Genomic DNA, 21,027 nt, shown 5'->3' on the forward strand with positions numbered 1-21,027 from the left:
CTTTACGACCACGTGGAATGTAGCATGTCAGGCTTCCCTGTCCTTCACTATCTCCTGTGGTTTGGTCAAACTCATATCCGTGGTGTTGATGATGCCATCCAACCATCTCATCCTCTGTCACCCACTTCTCCTGCCTTCCATCATTCCCAGCATCAGGGTCTTTTCCAATGAGTAGGCTTCTCACATCAGTTGGCCAAAGTACCAGAGCTTCAGCTTTAGCATCAAGTCATTCCAATGAATATTTAGGATTGAATTCCTTTCGAACTGACTGGTTTGATCACCCTGCTGTCCAAGGGACTCTCAAGAGTCTTCTCCAGCACCACAATTCAAAAGCATCAATTCTTCAGCACTCAGCCTTCTTTATGGCCGAACTCTCACACCTATACATGACTACTAGAAAAACCATGAAAGTGAAAGTGAAAGTCGCTCAGTCATGTCCAACTCTTTGTGACCCCATGGACTAAATGTTCCATGGGATTGTCAAGACCAGAATACTAGAGTGGGTAGCCTCTTCCTTCTCCAGGGGATCTTCCCAACCCAGGGATTGAACCCAAGTCTCTGGCATTGCAGGTGGATTCTTTACCAGCTGAGCCACAAGGAAAGCCCAAGAATTCTGGAGTGGGTAGCCTATCCTTTTTCCAGAGGATCTTCCCCACCCAGGAATCGAACTGGGGTTTCCTGAATTGCAGGCAGCTTCTTTACCAACTGAGCCATCAGGGAAGCTATCAGAAAAACCATAGCTAAACATAAGGTAGTCTATACAAAATGACTGCATTTCTTTCAAACTGGGACACATTTGCCTTTTCATACTGATCATAGGATTCTCAAGGCAAGAATACTGAAGTAGATTGCCATACCCTGCTCCAGTGGACCATGTTTTGTTAGAACTCTCCACCATGACTAATCCATCTTGATGAGTCATGGTGCTTAGTTTCATTGAGTTAGACAAGACTGTGGTCCCTGTGATCAGAATGCTTAGTTTTCCATGATTATGGTTTTCAGTCTGTCTGCCCTTTGATGGAGAAGGATAAGCAGCTGATGGGAGAGACTGACTGAGGGGGAAACTGGTTCTTCTTCTGATGGGCAGGGCCATGCTCAGTAAATCTTTAATCCAATTCCCTGTCCATGGGCAGGGATGTGTTCCCTCCCTGTTATTTGACCTGAGGCCAAACTATGGTGGAAGTAATGAAGATAATGGTGACCTCTTTCAGAAAGTCCCATGCACACACTGCTACACTCACTGACCCTAACCCTACAGCAGGCCACCGCCAACCCATACCTCCACCAGAGACTCCTGGACACACATGAGCAAGTCTGGGTCAGTCTTATGGGGTCACTGCTACTTTCTCCTGGTGGACTCAAGGTTCTGTTTGTGCCCTCCAAGCGTCTGTTTCCCCAGTCCCATGAGGTAAAGTCTGATACCGTGAAGAGCAATACTGCATAGGAATCTGGAATGTTAGGCCCATGAATCAAGGCAAACTGGACGTGGTCAAACAGGAGATGACAAGAGTGAACATCAACATCTTAGGATGTTCATGAAGAGAACTAAAATGGACTGGAATGGGTGAATTTAACTCACATGATCATTATATCTACTACTGTGGGCAAGAATCCCTTAGAAGAAATGGAGTAGCCATCATAGTCAAGACTCTGAAATGCAGTACTTGGATGCAATCTCAAAAATGACAGAATGATCTCTGTTCATTTCCAAGGCAAAACCATTCAATATCACAGTAATCTAAGTCTATGCCCCAACCAGTAATGCTAAAAAGCTGAAGTTGAACAGTTCTATGAAGACCTACAAGACCTTCTAGAAATAACACCCCCAAAAAGAAGTCCCTTTCATTATAGGGCACTGGAATGCAAAAGCAGGAAGTCAAGAAACACCTGGAGTAACAGGCAAATTTGGCCTTGGAGTACAGAATGAAGCAGGGCAAAGGCTAGTAGAGTTTTGCCAAGAGAATACACTGGTCATAGCAAACACTCTCTTCCAACAACATAGGAGAAGACTCAACACATGGACATCACCAGATGGTCAACACTGAAATCAGACTGATTATATTCTTTGCAGCCAAAGATGAAGAAGCCCTATACAGTCAGCAAAAACAAGACCAGAAGCTGACCGTGGCTCAGATCATGAACTTCTTATTGCCAAATCAGTCTTAAACTGAAGAAAGTAGGGAAAACCACTAGACCATTCAGGTAGGACCTAAATCAAATCCCTTATGATTATACAGTGGAAGTAAGAAATAGATTCAAGAGATTAGATCTGATAGACAGAGTACCTGAAAAACTATGGATGGAGGTTTGTGACATTGTACAGGAGGCAGAGATCAAGACCATCCCTAAGAAAAAGAAAATGAAAAAAGTCAAAATGGTTGTCTGAGGAGGCCTTAAAAATAGCTGTGAAAAGAAGAGAAGTGAAAGGCAAAGGAGAAAAGTAAAGATATACCCATTTGAATGCAAAGTTTCAAAGAATAGCAAGGAGAGGTAAGAAAGCCTTCCTCAATGAAAAATGCAAAGAAATAGAGGGAAACAATGGAATGGGAAAGACTAGAGATCTCTTCAAGAAAATAAGAGATATCAAGGGAACATTTCATGCAAAGATGGGCTCAATAAGGACAGAAATGGTATGGACCTAACAGAAGCAGAAGATATTATAAAGAGTTGGAAAGAATACACAGAAGAACTGTACAAAAAAGATCTTCATGACCAAGATAATCACGATGATGAAATCACTCACCTAGAGCCAGGCATCCTGGAATGTGAAGTCAAGTGAGCTGTAGGAAGCATTACTATGAACAAAGCTAGTGAAGGTGATGGAATTCCAGTTGAGCTGTTTCAAATCCTGAAAGATGATACTGTGAAAGGGCTGCACTCAATATGCCAGCAAATTTGAAAAACTCAGCAGTGGCCACAGGACTGGAAAAGGTCAGTTTTCATTCCAATCCTAAAGAAAAGCAATGCCAAAGAATGCTCAAACTACCGCACAATTGCACTCATCTAACACGCTACCAAAGTAATGCTCAAAATTCTCCAAGCCAGGCTTCAACAGTACGTGAAATGTGAACTTCCAGATGTTCAAGTTGGTTTTAGAAAAGGCAGAGGAACCAGAGATCAAATTGCCAACATCCACTGGATCACTGAAAAAGCAACCGAGTTCCAGAAAAACATCTATTTCTGCTTTATTGACTATGCCAAAGCCTTTCACTGTGTGGATCACAATAGACTGTGGAAAATTATTCAAGAGATAGGAATACCAGACCACCTTACCTGCGTCTTGAGAAAACCATATGCAGATCAAGAAGCAACAGTTAGAACTGGACACGAAACTACAGCCTGGTTCCAAATAGGGAAAGGAGTACGTCAAAGCTGTATACTGTCACCCTGCTTATTTAACTTATACGCAGAGTACATTATGAGAAATGCTGGACTGGATGAAGCATAACCCGGAATCAAAGATTTACAGGAGAAATATCAATAACCTCAGATATGCAGATGACACCTGCATGGCAGAAAGTGAAGAAGAACTAAAGAGCCTCTTGATGAAAGTGAAAGAGGAGACTGAAAAAGTTGGCTTAAAACTCAACATTTAGAAAACTAAGATCATGGCATCTGATCCCATCACCTCATGGCAAACAGATGGGAAAAATGGAAACAGTGACAGACTTTATTTTTTTGGGCTCCAGAATCACTGCAGATGGTGACTGCAGCCATGAAATTAAAAGACACTTGCTCCTTGGAAGAAAAGTTATGTCCAACCTAGACAGCATATTAAAATGCAGAGACATTACCTTGCAACAAAGGTCCATCTAGTCAAGGCTATGGTTTTTCCAGTAGTCATGCATGGATGTGACAGTTGCACTATAAGGAAAGCTGAGTGCTGAAGAATTGATGCTTTTGAACTGTGGTGTTGGAGAAGACTTTTGAGAGTCCCTTGGACTTCAAGGAGATCCAACCAGTCCATCCTAAAGGAAATCAGTCCTGAATATTCATTGGAGGACTGATGCTGAAGCTGAAACTGAAATACTTTGGCCACCTGATGCAAAGAACTGACTCACTGGAAAAGACCCTGATACTGGGAATGATTGAAGGCGGCAGGAGAAAGGGATGACAGAGGATGAGACGGTTGGATGGCATCACCAACTCAACGGACATGAGTCTGAGTAAACTCTGGGAGTTGTTGATGGACAGGGAGACCTGGCATGCTGCAGTCCATGGGGTTGTAGAGTCGGACATGACTGAGCAACTGAACTGAACTGTACTGGGACACATTTGAGACTAAAATCGGCCAAGATAAAAGGAATTAGTTAGGACTATCCTAGGTAACTGCTACTGCTAAGTCACTTCAGTCGTGTCCGACTCTGTGTGACCCCATAGACGTCAGCCCACCAGGCTCTCTTGCCCCTGGGATTCTCCAGGCAAGAACACTGGAGTGGGTTGCCATTTCCTTCTCCAATGCATGAAAGTGAAAAGTGAAAGGGAAGTTGCTCAGTCGTGTCCAACTCTTAGCGACCCCATGGACTGTAGCCTACCAGGCTCCTCCATCCATGGGATTTTCCAGGCAAGAGTACTGGAGTGGGGTGCCATCACCTTCTCCAATCCTAGGTAAAGTGAGATACAAATCAACCATTCTATTATGTTGGTGCAAATTTAATTACAGTTTTGGACAGTGAATTTTAAATAATTTTAACTAGGCTCAAACACATTTTTATTCATCAAAATAGGGAATCATTACAATCAACACATTTTTGTCAAGGAAAAATAACTTTGTTTATTCCTGTAGTGCAAAAGGCCATGCCTCGGGATTCGATCAACTCTTGGAAAGCATGTTCTGCCTCTTGCTGGTTGTAGAAGCGTTTTCCCTACAAAAAGTTGCTTGAAGAAATGGTTGGTTGGCAAGAGGTCAGGTGAATATGGAGGATGAGGCAAAACCTCGTAACCCAATTAATTCAACTTTTGAAGCATTGGTTGTGCAACTTGCTCAAAAACTGGGTCCTGTTAATCAATGCCAGCTGAAAGCATTGAAGTTTTCGACAGTTATTGATTTGCTGAGCATACTTCTCAGATACAGTGGTTTCACTACGATTCAGAAACTTGTACTGAATCAGACTGTCAGCAGACCACCAAACAACCATCAAACACTGACCGAGACCTTTTTTGGGTGGAAGTGTGGCCTTGGGAAGTGCTTTGGAGCTTCTTCTCAGTCCAACCGTGGAGCTGGTCATCACCAGTTGTCATATAAAATCCACTTTTTGTCACATGTCACAATCTGATGGAGAAATGGTTCATTGTTGATGCACAGAATAAGAGAAGACCACACTTCAAAATGATGATTTTTTTTAATCTGTGGTCAGCTCATGATGCACCCACTTATTGAGTTTTCTCACCTTTCCAATTTTCTTCAAATGCCTCATGACTGTAGAATGGTTGATGTTGAGTTCTTCAGCAACTTCTCATGTAGTTGTAAGAGGATCAGCTTCAATGATGCTCTCAACTGGCTGCTGTCAACTTCCAATGGCCTGCCACTACACTCATCTTCAAGGCTATTATCTCCTTTGCAAACCTTTTTGAACTTCCACTGCACTACATGTTCAGTTAGCATTTTCTTGGCCAAATGCATTTTTGATGTTGTGAGTTGTTTCCCCTGCTTTATGGCCCATTTTGAACTCAAATAAGAAAATCACTCGAATTTCTTTTTGTCTAACATCATTTCCATGGTCTAAAATAAACAGCAGCCGTGAAGAGATACCCCACACCCAAGGTAAGAGAAACCCAAGTAAGACGGTAGGTGTTGCAAGAGGGCATCAGAGGGCAGACACACTGAAACCATACTCACAGGAAACTAGTCAATCTAATCACACTAGGACCACAGCCTTGTCTAACTCAATGAAACTAAGCCATGCCCGTGGGGCAACCCAAGATGGGCGGGTCATGGTGGAGAGACCTGACAGAATGTGGTCCACTGGAGAAGGGAATGGCAAACCACTTCAGTATTCTTGCCTTGAGAACCCCATGAAAAGTATGAAAAGGCAAAATGACAGGATACTGAAAGAGGAACTCCCCAGGTCAGTAGGTGCCCAATATGCTACTGGAGATCAGTGGAGAAATAACTCCAGAAAGAATGAAGGGATGGAGCCAAAGCAAAAATAACACCCAGCTGTGGATGTGACTGGTGATAGAAGCAAGGTCCAATGCTGTAGAGAGCAATATTGCATAGGAACCTGGAATGTCAGGTCCATGAATCAAGGCAAATTGGAAGTGGTCAAACAAGAGATGGCAAGAGTGAATGTCGACATTCTAGGAATCAACGAACTAAAATGGACTGGAATGGGTGAATTTAACTCAGATGACCATTATATCTACTACTGTGGGCAGGAATACCTCAGAAGAAATGGAGTAGCCATCATGGTCAACAAAAGAGTCTGAAATGCAGTACTTGGATGCAATGTCAAAAATGACAGAATGATCTCTGTTCATTTCCAAGGCAAAACCATTCAATATCACAGTAATCTAAGTCTATGCCCCAACCAGTAATGCTGAAAAAGCTGAAGTTGAACAGTTCTATGAAGACCTACAAGACCTTCTAGAAATAACACCCCCAAAAAGAAGTCCCTTTCATTATAGGGCACTGGAATGCAAAAGCAGGAAGTCAAGAAACACCTGGAGTAACAGGCAAATTTGGCCTTGGAATACTAGCAGGGCAAAGGCTAGTAGAGTTTTGCCAAGAGAATACACTGGTCATAGCAAACACTCTCTTCCAACAACATAGGAGAAGACTCTACATATGGATATCACCAGATGGTCAACACCGAAATCAGACTGATTATATTCTTTGCAGCCAAAGATGGAGAAGCCCTATACAGTCAGCAAAAACAAAACCAGGAGCTGACTGTGGCTCAGATCATGAACTCCTTATTGCCAAATTCAGACTTAAACTGAAGAAAGTAGGGAAAACCACTAGACCATTCAGGTATGACCGAAATCAAATCCCTTATGATTATACAGTGGAAGTGAGAAATAGATTTAAGGGCCTAGATCTAATAGATAGACTGCCTGATGAACTATGGACTGAGGTTCGTGACACTGCACAGGAGACAGGGATCAAGACTATCCCCATGGAAAAGAAATGCAAAAAAGCAAAATGGCTATCTGGGGAGGCCTTACAAATAGCTATGAAAAGAAGAGAAGCGAAAAGCAAAGATATAAGCATCTGAATGCAGAGTTCCAAAGAATAGCAAGAAGAGATAAGCCTTCTTCAGCGATCAATGCAAAGAAATAGAGGAAAACAACAGAATGGGAAAGACTAGAGATCTCTTCAAGAAAATTAGAGATATCAAGGGAACATTTCATGCAAAGATGGGCAAAATAAAGGACAGAAATGGTATGGACCTAACAGAAGTAGAAGATATTAAGAAGAGGTGGCAAGAATACACAGAAGAACTGTACAAACAAGATCTTCATGACCCAGATAATCACCATGGTGTGATCACTCACCTAGAGCCAGACATCCTGGAATGTGAAGTCAAGTGTGCCTTAGGAAGCATCACTATGAACAAAGCTAGTGGAGGTGATGGAATTCCAGTTGAGCTGTTTCAAATCCTGAAAGATGATGCTGTGAAAGTGCTACACTCAATATGCCAGCAAATTTGGAAAACTCAGCAGTGGCCACAGGCCTGGAAAAGGTCACTTTTCATTCCAATCCCAAAGAAAGGCAATGCCAAAGAATACTCAAACTTTCACACAATTGCACTCATCTCACACGCTAGTAAAGTAATGCTCAAAATTCTCCAAGCCAGGCTTCAGCAATATGTGAACCATGAACTTCCTGATGTTCAAGCTGGTTTTAAAAAAGGCAGAGGAACCAGAGATCAAATTGCCAACATCCGCTGGATCATGGAAAAAGCAAGAGAGTTCCAGAAAAACATCTATTTCTGCTTTATTGACTATGCCAAAGCCTTTGACTGTGTGGATCACAATAAACTGTGGAAAATTCTGAAAGAGATGGGAATACCAGACCACCTGACCTGCCTCTTGAGAAATTTGTATGCAGGTCAGGAAGCAACAGTTAGAACTGGACATGGAACAACAGACTGGTTCCAAATAGGAAAAGGAGTACTTCAAGGCTGTATATTGTCACCCTGCTTATTTAACTTATATGCAGAGTACATCATGAGAAACGCTGGGCTGGAAGAAGCACAAGCTGGAATCAAGATTGTCGGGAGAAATATCAATAACCTCAGATATGCAGATGACACCACCTTTATGGCAGAAAGTGAAGAGGAACTAAAAAGCCTCTTGATGAAAGTGAAAGTGGAGAGTGAAAAAGTTGGCTTAAAGCTCAACATTCAGAAAATGAAGATCATGGCATCTGATCCCATCACTTCATGGGAAATAGATGGGGAAACAGTGGAAACAGTGTCAGACTTTATTTTGGGGGGCTCCAAAATCACTGCAGATGGTGAGTGCAGCCATGAAATTAAAAGATGCTTACTCCTTGGAAGGAAAGTTATGACCAACCTAGATAGCATATTCAAAAGCAGAGACATTACTTTGCCAACAAAGGTTCGTCTAGTCAAGGCTATGGTTTTTCCTGTGGTCATGTATAGATGTGAGAATTGGACTGTGAAGAAGGCTGAGTGCCAAAGAATTGATGCTTTTGAACTGTGGTGTTGGAGAAGACTCTTGAGAGTCCCTTGGACTGCAAGGAGATCCAACCAGTCCATTCTGAAGGAGATCAGCCCTGGGATTTCTTTGGAAGGAATGATGCTAAAGCTGAAACTCCAATACTTTGGCCACCTCATGCGAAGAGTTGACTCATTGGAAAAGACTGTGATGCCGGGAGGGATTGGGGGCAGGAGGAGAAGGGGACGACAGAGGATGAGATGGCTGGATGGCATCACTGACTCGATGGACGTGAGTTGGGTGAACTCTGGGAGTTGGTGAAGGACAGGGAGGCCTGGTGTGCTGCAATTCATGGGTTTGCAAAGAGTCAGACATGACTGAGTGACTAACTGAACTGAACTGAACTGAATGTCATTAGCAAAAAAAAATGTAAAGTGAGAAATGTAAATTAAAATGATGTATAACTTAACCACATTAAATGTATTTTAATATCAAATGTCAAACTTCTACAGTGCAAAACCGCAATTATTTTTGCACCAACATAATGAAAAGCAAACAATGCTTTCAACTTCAGGACATCCTTAATACCAAGCAGAAAATCCTGTTAAACCCTAAGGATTCTGCTTAATTCTTACTGTTTTAAGGAGCCATTCTATAACACAACACAAGCAAAAGTTAACAGAAAGCTATCATGACACTTTTTTGCATCACTCAGTTTTTTGAGCCAGTTATAAAACCCAAAATTATCCACAACTTCATTTTACCCTAGGACAACTTGTGTTTTTAGTGTGTTCTTATGAAAGTTGAAGCAAGTATAGAAATTATAACAATAGCAATCAAACTTAAGATCAGCACTATTTCTCACTGTGTTTCTATTAGAAAGGTACACAAATATAGAGAGTAAAGGAAAGATTTCAATCATATTTTAAATATTTCCTTTTTTCTAACTTTAGTTTTTTTTTTTTTTCCCACAAAACCTGATCCTATAGAGTTGATTACATATGTCAAGTATGTAATTTAAAAACACAACTAAGTTTTCCTTACCTTAAAAAAAAATCCTTCTTTTATGATTGGATTTTACTATTCCACTAACAAATCTACAAGATTATTATTTAGAGTGGAAGTAAAATATAGACTGTATTGACATGGTTGAGGAATCATGAGAGTTTGAAAATCCATTTATATCCATTTGTCATGCAAATAATTATGTATGTTATTTTTAAAAATATTTCAAATTAAGAAGTTGGCCAGCGGCTCAGGCAGGGCCTCAAAAAAGCATGAAGACAGTGGTTCAGGTCTCATTTTTAACTCCATGGGTCCTGAAATCCAGTAGTGTCAGTGTCTCAAGTGTACTAGGCCTGATTTAAGAATTAACTCACAAAAATAAAATTGAAAGATGTTTTTGCTTTGCCAGACAGTGGTGGATAAATACTGACAAAACCTTACTATATGGCTTCTCACAATCCATGCAGATAACTTCTCTTCTGCTACACATTATTTGTAAAGACTATGAAACAAATGATTAGGTAACAGCAGGTATATTCTAATTCAATCATGCATCCTAATTACTATAATTAAACTATGATTTTTCATAAATCTAAGCAACAGATTTGAAAACTATCATTTTTTTCACATGGCAAATTTTTTCCATAAGGAGAGTCACACTTTGAGGCTGAAACTAATAAAATCTATGTCCAATTACTTGAGGGAGCTTTACTAAAGGCTCCATATCAGAGCCATCTCCAGAGCACAACTCCAAGAAGCATCATCAAGCCAAATACCAGAGCACTGTTATGCAGCCAGCCTTGGCCATGTACACGCATCTTATAAGCGAAGTTGGGGATAAAAATATACATCCTGAAACTTTTTCGGAGAATTAAATAGGAACAGCACCCCACTCCAGTACTCTTGCCTGGAAAATCCCATGGACAGAGGAACCTGGTAGGCGGCAGTCCATGAGGTCGCACAGAGTCGGACACGACTGAGCGACTTCACTTTCACTTTTCACTTTCATGCATTGGAGAAGGAAATGGCAACCCACTCCAGTGTTCTTGCCTGGAGAATCCCAGCGACGGGGAAGCCTGGTGGGCTGCCATCTATGGGGTCGCACAGAGTCGGACATGACTGAAGTGACTTAGAAGCAGCATAAAGTAGCTAGCAGGAACTTATAATTGGAATTTCCTATATATAATAACCTTAGTCTAAAGAGAAGACAAACACTAATACTGTGATGAATGCTACAGTAGAGTATTCATATCCTTACCTTGGCTTTCATCTATTATCTGAGTTAGAAACCTGTTTCTTTTTTTCTCCCATATCAGAAGAATGTATATAAAGCAAAGCAAAAGTCAGTACTTTCTATGTATCTATAAAAACACTTATTCCATAAAATATTTTATATACTTGCACTACTTCTAACTTTGTTGCTAACAGATCTCAAAAAATCCTTTAAGTATATTCCATAGTATCTACCTGGGTTAGAATTAAGTACTACTGGAATCATCTACTTAAATTCTGAGTCTTCTACTAGATGTAAGTTCCATGAGGCATCTTAAGTCTTGACTGTGTATCTCCACTGCCTTATATTATAGGCATCTGATAAACAATAGGTGGAAAAAACTAAATTATTCAAAAATCTGATATTCGCATACTCAATGCTTCAACTAATACTCATTATTGGAGTTCTCCCAGTAATGTGACATCTACTTAGAAATTGCCTCAAACTATCAAATTAACAGAAATAAAACAAGAACATTGCTTCTTCCCTTTCCAAGGCCTTCCTACATCCCTATCTTCTAAACACTAAAATCTTAATATTTAAGCATCAGAAAATAAGTCAAAGTAATTTTTCTCTTCTATCACTTCAAATCCAAAGAATAATCACGTCCATGACATCAATGGCTCAGATGTTAAAGAATCTGCCTACAATGCAGGAGACCTGGGTTCGATCCGTGGGTCAGAAAGATACCCTGGAGAAGGGAATGGCTACCCACTCCAATATTCTTGCCAAGAGAACTCCATGGACAGAGAAGCCGGGTCTACAGTTCCATGGGGCTGCAAACAGTAGGACATCCCTGAGCGACTTTCACTTTCAGGACATCAATGCTTGAAGAAAAATCTTTTTAACTTCAGCAGGATTGTTAAAAGTGCACCTCAATGCATTACTTGTCTTCTCTGTCTCTATCCCAAATCCTATTCAGGAATGACACCTTATCAGATAAGGTTAATTTCATGAATATGCACTAACCAGTTCTCAATTTCACCATAATGGTACCTTTAAAATTATACATAACATCCATTTCTGGATAAAAAATGGAGTACCTTAGACCAAAACTTCCAATGAGAACAACTAAAGCAGCCTGATGACAAGGAAAAGAAAAAGAAAGTTTCAAGGTGTCAAAAAATTGCTAAGGCAACCAGGACTTGACAGACCAAGGTCCTGAAGAAGGGGGAACAGAGGAGAAGTAAGACAACGCTTCAGCCATTTTTCCCTCACAGTATCTAGCAATTCCCTCAGGGGAAGAAAAGGAGGATCTGAGGAAATGGGGCAAGCAGAGAGTTACAAGTAGCCAAACAAACAAACAGAAACAAAAGAACAAAAACCAACGCAGCAGCATTTCTGGCAATCTCATGAGAATAGAGGAATAAAAATAAGAGACTTATCCAGAATCTGGTGAAAAGTTAGGGTCAGAGACTGGAGCCTAATATTCTGGCAATTCTTCATCAAAACTTTTCATAAATTGCAAGGTATAAGAGGATAAAAAGCCAAGCAGAAAGCCAATGAAAAACAAAGTGTAGTATTTAGAAATCTCATAATATTGAAGAGAAATTAATTAGAATTTAGAACCCACCAGTGGGGAAAAGTCCCAGTGAACATACCCATGCCCTCAGTGGGAATCCCTGGAGGGCTAACTATAAAAGCAAAGCAAACAAGATGCATATGAAGCACTGCCCCAAATGGAGCCCAGACTCTAATGGAGAGGTAAACAAGCCTTACAAAGACAAAGATTAGAGTTTAGGGTCTACCAAGGGAGAAATCCAAATGAACACACTTGGCTCCTGCTTGAAAGCTCTGGAGGGTTATAGCCTGGGGGTGGAGAGGGGACAATGAGAACCCTGCAAAAACTACAACCCATCCTGAATCACTGCAGTCTCTATGGCAGCTTGCCCCCACTTTATTTTCCTAGCAAAAAAAAAGTAAACCCTTTGTAGAAGAAAATATCATCCGGAGCCTCTACGTTTTTTAATACACAATTTACAACACTCAACAAAAGATTATCAGGCATAGCAATGAAGCCTGAATGGCCAAGGGCAAAACACTGAAGAACAGCCAGCAGGATAGTAAAAAAGGAAAAAAGGGGCATTAGCTAGAATGCATAGAAATTAAGACAGCTTCCTCATTTCTCCTCTTTTTGCCTTTTTTTTTTTTTTTGGCTCAGATGGTAAAAAATGTGCCTGCAATGCCGGAGGTCTGGGTTCGATTCTTGGGTTGGGAAGATCCCCTGGAGAAGGAAACAGCAACCCACTGCAGTGTTCTTGCCTGGAGAATCCCGTGAACAGAGGAGAAAGAGTCGGACATGACAGAGCAACTAACACTTTCACTTTTCAATCGTGTTACTAAGCAGAAACAGGGAGACAACATTTTACATTTTTTGTTGTTGTTATATAATATTCAACTTTGTACTCAATCAATTGTGACAATAAAGGAAAACCTTTACTTTTTGCTCTTAAAAAAAAAGTCTAGGTCTTGGTATTTACCTAACAGAGTTAAAAAAATAACATCCACATGAAAAACCTGCACACAGCTGTTTACAGCAGCTTTCATAACTGCCAAAACTTGGAAGCAAGCAAGATGTCCTTCAGCTTGTGAATGGATAAACTGTGGTTCACCCAGACAATGAAATATTATTCAGTGCTAAAAACAAATGAGCTATGAAAAGATTGAGAAGAAATTGAAATACATAGTACCAGTGAAATAAGTCAACATGAAAAGACTTCATAATGTATGATTCCAACCACATGATATTTTGGAAAAGGCAAAACTTTTGGAGAGAGTGAACAGAGCAGTAGTTGCCAGGGGTCAGAGCAGAAGAAGGGATGAATAGGTAGAACATAAGGTATTTCGGAGGCAGTGAAATTACTGTGTACTGTATTATAGTAGCAGATACATGTTTTTATACATTTGTCCAAAACGAGAGAAAGCATATGACTAAGAGTATATGCTAACATAAACTGTGGTTTGGGGGTGATAACAATATGTCAGTGTGGGTTCATCCACTGTAACCAATGTACCACTCTGACAGGGGATGCTGATAATGGGGGAATCTAAGGGTTTATTTGGGGGAAGAAAGCATATGGAAAATCTCCGTACCCTCCTAATTTTGTGATGACCCCAAAACTACTCTTAAAAAAACAAGTCTATTAACAAAAATTAATAAAAGTACCAGGAATGCCAAGATCCAGGGCTATACTGACAGAAAATCACACAAAAATAAATTAATTAAAAATAGACTCAAGTGGATCTAGATTACGGGAGTAGGTAGGAAAAATTTTAAACTATGAAAATATACAGAAAAAATAAGAGGATTTCAAGAGCATTAAAATCTAGTAGAGTTATACTAATACCCAACAAAGTAGACATTAAGGCAAGAAATATTACTAGATACATAAAGAAACATTTAATGATGAGGGAAAATCACAAGGAAGATGCAGCAATTATAAATCTATACGCACTCTAAAATTAAAAACAGAACTTCAATATGATTCAGCAATTCCATTTCTGAGTATATGTCTGAAACAAATCACAATGTCAAAGAGATACCTGCACACCCATCAATGCAGCATTATTTACAACAGCCAACACGGAAACAACCCAAGTGCCTACTGACAGATGAATGGATAAATAAAATGTGGTCTGTGTGTGTATACATATATACATACACCATGGAATATTTTTCAACCATAAAGAAGGACATTCTACCATTTGCAACAATGTGGATGACCTCTAATGCGCATTATGCTAAATGAAATAAGACAAACAGAAAAAGGCATGATGTCACTTATATGTGGCATCTAAAAAGTATCCTAAAATACTAAATTCATAGATACAGAGAAAAGACTGGGGGTTGCCAGAGATGGCTGTGGAAGGTGAGTGCAATGAGTGAAAAGAAATCATCAGGTACAAACTTCCAGTTAGAAAATAATTAATCAGAGTGTAATTGCTTATATACATTACAGCTTATATAGTGACTGTAGCTTATAATATGACCCTTGAACAACATGGGGGTTAGATGCACCAACCTTCAACACAGTTGAAAATCCACCTATAACTTTACAGTAGGCCCTCCATTGCTGCAGTTCCACATCCATGCATTAAACCAACGGTAGATCAGACAGTACTGCAGTAACATTCACTGAAAAAAAATCTGCATATAAGAACCTGTGATGTTCAAGGGTCAACTGTATCGTAGATTTCAAAGCTGCTAAAAGTAAATCTTCCAAGTTCTCATCGTAAGAAAAAAAAATATGTATGTATGCTTACAGATGTTATCTAGACTTCTTGTGGCAATCATTTCATAATACATAGACACACTGAATGCTGTACATGTGTATGAGTTCAGTCACTCTGTTGTGTCTGTCTTTTACAACCCCGTGAACTGTAGCCCACCAGTTTCCTCTGTCCATTCAATTTTCCAGGCAAAAATACTGAAGGAGGTTGCCACCTCCTACTACAAGGGATCTTCCTGACCCAGAGATTGAACTCATCTCTCGCTGCACTGGTAGGCAGATTCTTTACCACTGAACCACCTGAGAAGTTCATTACGTTGTACACCTGAAACTAGTATATGGTCAAGTATACCTCAATAAAAAAATATTAAAAGAAATTCTTTAGTCAGAAGGAAAATTATTCCAGACATGATAAAAATGCAGTATGGAAGGAATAAAGAACACTGGGAGAAATAATTGTGTGTGTATGTATAAACACTGACCTTTAAAACAATAATAATGTTTGTCAAATTTAAATATAGAATTAAAATGCATTATAACAATAACAACAGAGGGAGAAACTGCAGTAGAGTTTTAGATCCTCACAACATAAGAAAACTGGTAAAGATAACAATATACATTTTGCTATGTGTCTATTGTAATCTCTAAGATAACCTCTAAAAGAATAAAAAATGTATATACCTAACAAGTTAATAGAAAAATATAATAAAAATTGTGATTAATTCAAATATAGGCAGATCAAGAGAAAAACACAAAATATATGAGACAAACAGAAAACATGCAGCAAGATAGTAGATATAAAACTAAGTAAATCGAGTGATGTCAGTCAATGACAGTCGGAAGCTCCTAAAATTCTCCTCCCATACAATAGCAACAAGAAATTGACCCAAAAATTTCAGCAAAAAATAAGTATACAAGATGAGTGAGTGAAAGTCGCTCAGTCATGTCCGACTCTTCGTGACCCCATGGACTGTAGCCCACCAGCCTCCTCTGTCCATGGAATTCTCCAGGCCAGAATACTGGAAGAGGTAGCCTTTCCCTTCTCCAGGGGATCTTTCCAACCCAGGGATCAAACCCAGGTCTCCAGCATTGCAGGCAGATTCTTTACTGAGTCACAAAGGAAGCCCATATGAGGTGAGGGATATGCTAATTGATGCAACTGTGGTAATCCTCTCACAATGTACAGGTATATCAAACCACCACACAGTGCACTTTAACTATGTTAACATTTTATTTGTCAATCATATCTCACTACAACTAAAAGAAAACAAAGTAACATTGATAACTTCTTAGCTTACTGTGTACATAAAAAGGTTATTTTTTCCAAATTATATTTAGTATTTTACCTTGTAAGTCAATTTTTTATGCTGACACACCTTTAATTCATATTCACAAAAAGGATCAGATACTCTAACTACAATGAAATGCTTTGACTAAAAACATAAACTGCTAAAGCTGCAAATATATCAAATTGAAATGTGTTAAGAAATAGGCATTTCTAAAACATATTTTAAAATAGACATACTTATCCCAACCAAGAGTTCTTATTTCTCCAATAAGGCTTGAGTAGAACTTGGGAGGAGAAGGTAGTACATATGGTTCTTTTTTATTCTTTAAAGCAGCTTCCTGTTTAAAAGAAAAAATGTGAATCAGCTGTGGAATGCTACACAATGAATTATTAGTACCTGACTACAAAACACAACTCTTGCACCTCATTAACATGTCCATTATTTTTATAGCAAATCCAGCTGATTTCCCTCCTCATAAAAAAAAAAAAAAAAAAAAGACAAAAAAGGGGTAAAGGACTGCACCAAAGGTAACGTAAAAATGTCAATTATTATACCATACAAACTTAAGTCTAATATTCTCCTAAACTATCATGTCTATCACAGATGAAAAAGGATCACCAAAAAACAAAGCAAAATCTTCATCCTCAAGGCTTTACTATTTTTCTACCCCTGTGGATATAATGTTTGATAGAAAGAAACATGTACCTTTAAAAAAAAGCCTGAATTCTATGTACATGGCCTAGACCGACATATTTGTACACCATTATGAATCACATTCTTACAAACAAAAATCCTTCTTTATCATAATAAATAGTTAACCTGTTAATTTCCTTTACTGACTTCCACGCTGTATTACTCCCAGACCAGCAAAGCATTTTGCCATCTATCTGGTTAGATCACAGCTTCTTTCCCCACTAAACCTACCTATGACATCTTTAAGATGATTTATGTTCCCCTGAACAAAACTAAAATTTACATTTTTTACAGGCAATACAAGCATCACTAGAGTTGCTGAGGCTGAAAATTACCAATTACTTCAAAGGTGTTAACCTGGACAGTATCTTACTTGGAAGTAAAAAATAAATGTACATATGAATTACACAGAGGTTCATATTGTTTGGATTATTAAAAGGTATTATAAAAAACAGGCTTCCCAGATGGCTCAGTAATAAAGAATCCACCTGCCAATGCAGGAGACACAAGAGACCCAGAGTTCAATCCCTGGGTCTGGAAGATCCCCTGGAGAAGGAAATGACAACCCACTCCAGTATTCTTGCCTGGGAAACCCATGTACACATGAGCCTGGCTGGCTACAGTCCATGGGGTTACAAACAGACATGACTAAGCACATTATAAAAATTAAAGAAATAAAAATTTAAAAAAACAGATATAACAAAACAACATAAGAACAAGTATAAAATTATAAAGATTTCTGGTAACCTTAATAAAAAGTATACATTTTTATTCACTTAAATATGTTTATTAACATGGATAGAAGGCTACTAAATTAACACTACAAAAGACTAGACTTTTACAAAACAGCATTTCAAAAATCAGGACTGCTAACTGAAACTACTTAAATACTGCTTTAGGATAAAAACAAACAAACAAAACCCTGAAAGCTGGTTAGTAAGGGCTAGAATGTCAATTTGAATTAGAAAGGAAGCTCCTCGAAGACAAAAAGTATACTGCCTTTTCATAAACTACTTAGTGCTGTATATAAACAACCTGTGGTCCACAAAATTAGTATTAAGATTCTCCTGTTACAAACATGACTAACAGAGGTCAGTATAGTTCCTGTACTTACAAACATCTAAGAGTTACACAGTATTTCTTTGGAAATTTTTTTCAATTCAAAAATATTAATTACTATTATTAATATATGCTGAAGATAAAAACAAACTTGGATAATAATTTACTTGGATAAAAGAGTACTTTAATCCTAGATTTATGGCATTTGCTAACTCTGCCTTCTACTTTGGGTCAGACAAGTTATTCCTATTCTAGAACCGTAACAGAGAAAAGTGCAAAGACAGAGAAGCAAAGTGTTCTTGTGGAGAATGAAGCAAAGGTACTTAGAAGAACGAACACAGGCTTTACAAACCAGGAGTTTAGATCCTAACTTTAAACAATTAAGTTTTGAGGCCTTAGGCACTCAGTGACTCAGCTCTAAAACAGGAATAAAATAACCTACCTGTTGAGTTCTTTTAAAATACAATTGTTCATTTAATAAATATGTATCAAACTCCTACTATACGCCTAGTTAGCACTAGGAAACTCCAAGAGAAATTTAACAAAATGTCCTGAAATAAGTTCAACAGCTACTGATTTCATTTGGGCAACATTCTCAATAATTTCACCAGGGATTATATTAGGTTAACCCTATTACTAATAATACAACCCAATAAATAAACTAATAATTCTTACATCTTTAGGTAGACTGCTACAAATGTACAACAGTATTACCAACCCTGTCCACAATTTTAGAGAGTTAAAGTACAGGATCTCATTTAGGAAAGCAAAAACAAATGTACTAAACAGACTACTGTGAATTAGAGATCAATCACACTATTTTAAACTAATGAGTATTTCTTCAAAATTAAATGACCATGAGAGCTTAAATTAGCTTCACAGTAAAGCCTAATGGGCCACATAGTTTTACTCTGGTTCTCTTAGTCCTATTTGTGTAGCTTATCAAAATTATGATAAAAAGCCAAAAGAAACTTTTTCAACTTTTGTCCAATGTCAAGGAGACGCAAACCAAAATGTTTCACTACTTCAACCTTTTCAAGGTTATCATGTTGTAGCCTTTGACAAAATTTACAATGAACTTTGATAAACCTCATAACTACAGTTTACAAATTTATAAGTCAAAATTTAAACTTTAGAAAGTGACTTTTTAAATACTTTCATTTGATCCCAAACTTTTCACCAAAGCCTCTGTCATGAATATTAAAAAAAAGAATTCAAAACAAATCTAGCAAGCAAATTAAGTTCTCAATATGTGGCAGCTGCTGCTAACAATAAAGAGAAAACAGAACCACAAAGAAATAACAAAATGCTTTCAGTTGTTAGTAGAAATATAGTGGCATTGTAATTTTATAAAACAAATACAAGAAATATTTTATAGATGTGACAAATGCATAAGTAAAACATAAAATTATAACTATGTTAATACTCAAAATGGAAAAGAAAAACTAAAAATAGAATTACCACATGATCCAACAATCCTACTCCTGGGAATTTAACCAGACAAAATTAACTCAAAAAGACACAAGCATCCTATGTTCATAGCAGCACGGTTCACAACAGCCAAAACATAGAAACAACCTAAATGTCCATCAACAGACGAATGGATACAGAAGATGTGGTACATGTATAAAATGGAGTACTACTCAACTATTAAAAAATAATAATAATGCCATTCGCAGCAACATGGCTGCAAATAGAGATTGTCACATTAAGTGAAGTCTAAGAAAGAGAAAGACAAATACTGTATGATATCATTTGTATGTGCAATCTATAATCTGGCCAAAATGAACCCATCTACAAAACGGAAACAGACTCATAGACATAGCTCGCCAAGGAAGAGGGGAGGAGGGGGAGATGGCCTGGGAGTTTGGGTTTGGTAGATACAAACGATTACATTTAGAATGGACAAACGAGGTCCTACTATACAGCACAGGGAACTATATACAATATCCTGTGATTAACCATAATGGAAAAGAATATTAAAAAGAATGTATATATGTGCATAACTGAGTCACTCTGTTGTACATCAAGAACTGGCACAACACTGTAAATCAGCAGTACTTCAAAAGAAATACTAGAAATGAAAACTCAGATTTAAGAGAAAAGAGATACAAGCATAAAAGTCAAAGAAGTAAAACCCCTATGCCAGATGTGAATTGAAAATACTGAAATGAACACAGGTAATAGCAAAGGTCTGAACAGTCAAAGCTATGGTTTCTCCAGTAATCATGTACAGATGTGAGAGATGGACCATAAAGAAGGGAGTGCTGAGTGCTGAAGAACTGATGCTTTCAAATTGTGGTGCTGGAGAAGACTTCTGAGAATCCCTTAAACAGTAAGGAAATCAAACCAGTCAATCCTAAAGGAAATCAACCCTGACTATTCACTGGAAGGACTGATGCTGAAGATATTTTGGGCAGGTGATGTGAAGAGCAGACTCATTGGAAAAGATCCTGATGATGGGAAAGATTAAGGGCAGGGGGAGAAGAAGGTGACAGAGGATAAGATGGTTGGATGGCATCACCAACTCAATGGACCTGAGTTTGAGCAAACTCTGGCAAATAGTGAAGGACAGGGAAGCCTGGGCTGCTACAGTCCATGGGGTCACCATGGACTGAAGAGTCCATGTCTGAAGAGTCAGACATGACTTAGTGCCTGAACAACAAATAGCAATGAACATGCCAGTTTCAAGATTGTGGCATCCAAATACCATTTTCTACAAAGAAACCATATCTCTTTGGTAAAACAGGATAAGCGAATGAAACTGGGGCAACTGGTGCCACAAAGCGAAGCTTATATTGTGTTAAAAGAACTCAGCAGCCAACATGAAAGGACTTATATTGACCAAAACTGG

The 21,027-nt window shown here is 38.6% G+C and overlaps 1 protein-coding gene across 9 annotated transcripts in view; it reads right to left on the bottom strand.

Moving 5' to 3' along the window:
• The window catches only part of FANCL (FA complementation group L), an 89,987-nt gene that overhangs the window by 45,094 nt on the left and 23,866 nt on the right, over nt 1-21,027 (bottom strand). For 8 of the 9 annotated variants that reach the window (XM_061432447.1, XM_061432453.1, XM_061432448.1 and 5 more), the window contains one exon: nt 16,658-16,758. The exons of the other annotated variant lie outside the window; for it this stretch is intronic. In XM_061432447.1, the coding sequence (XP_061288431.1) occupies nt 16,658-16,758 (101 nt within the window). The remainder of the gene's footprint in view (nt 1-16,657; nt 16,759-21,027) is intronic. 9 annotated transcript variants of the gene reach the window in all.

Source organism: Bos javanicus, chromosome 11 (assembly GCF_032452875.1).
Source record: "Bos javanicus breed banteng chromosome 11, ARS-OSU_banteng_1.0, whole genome shotgun sequence".
Lineage (NCBI taxonomy): Eukaryota > Metazoa > Chordata > Mammalia > Artiodactyla > Bovidae > Bos > Bos javanicus.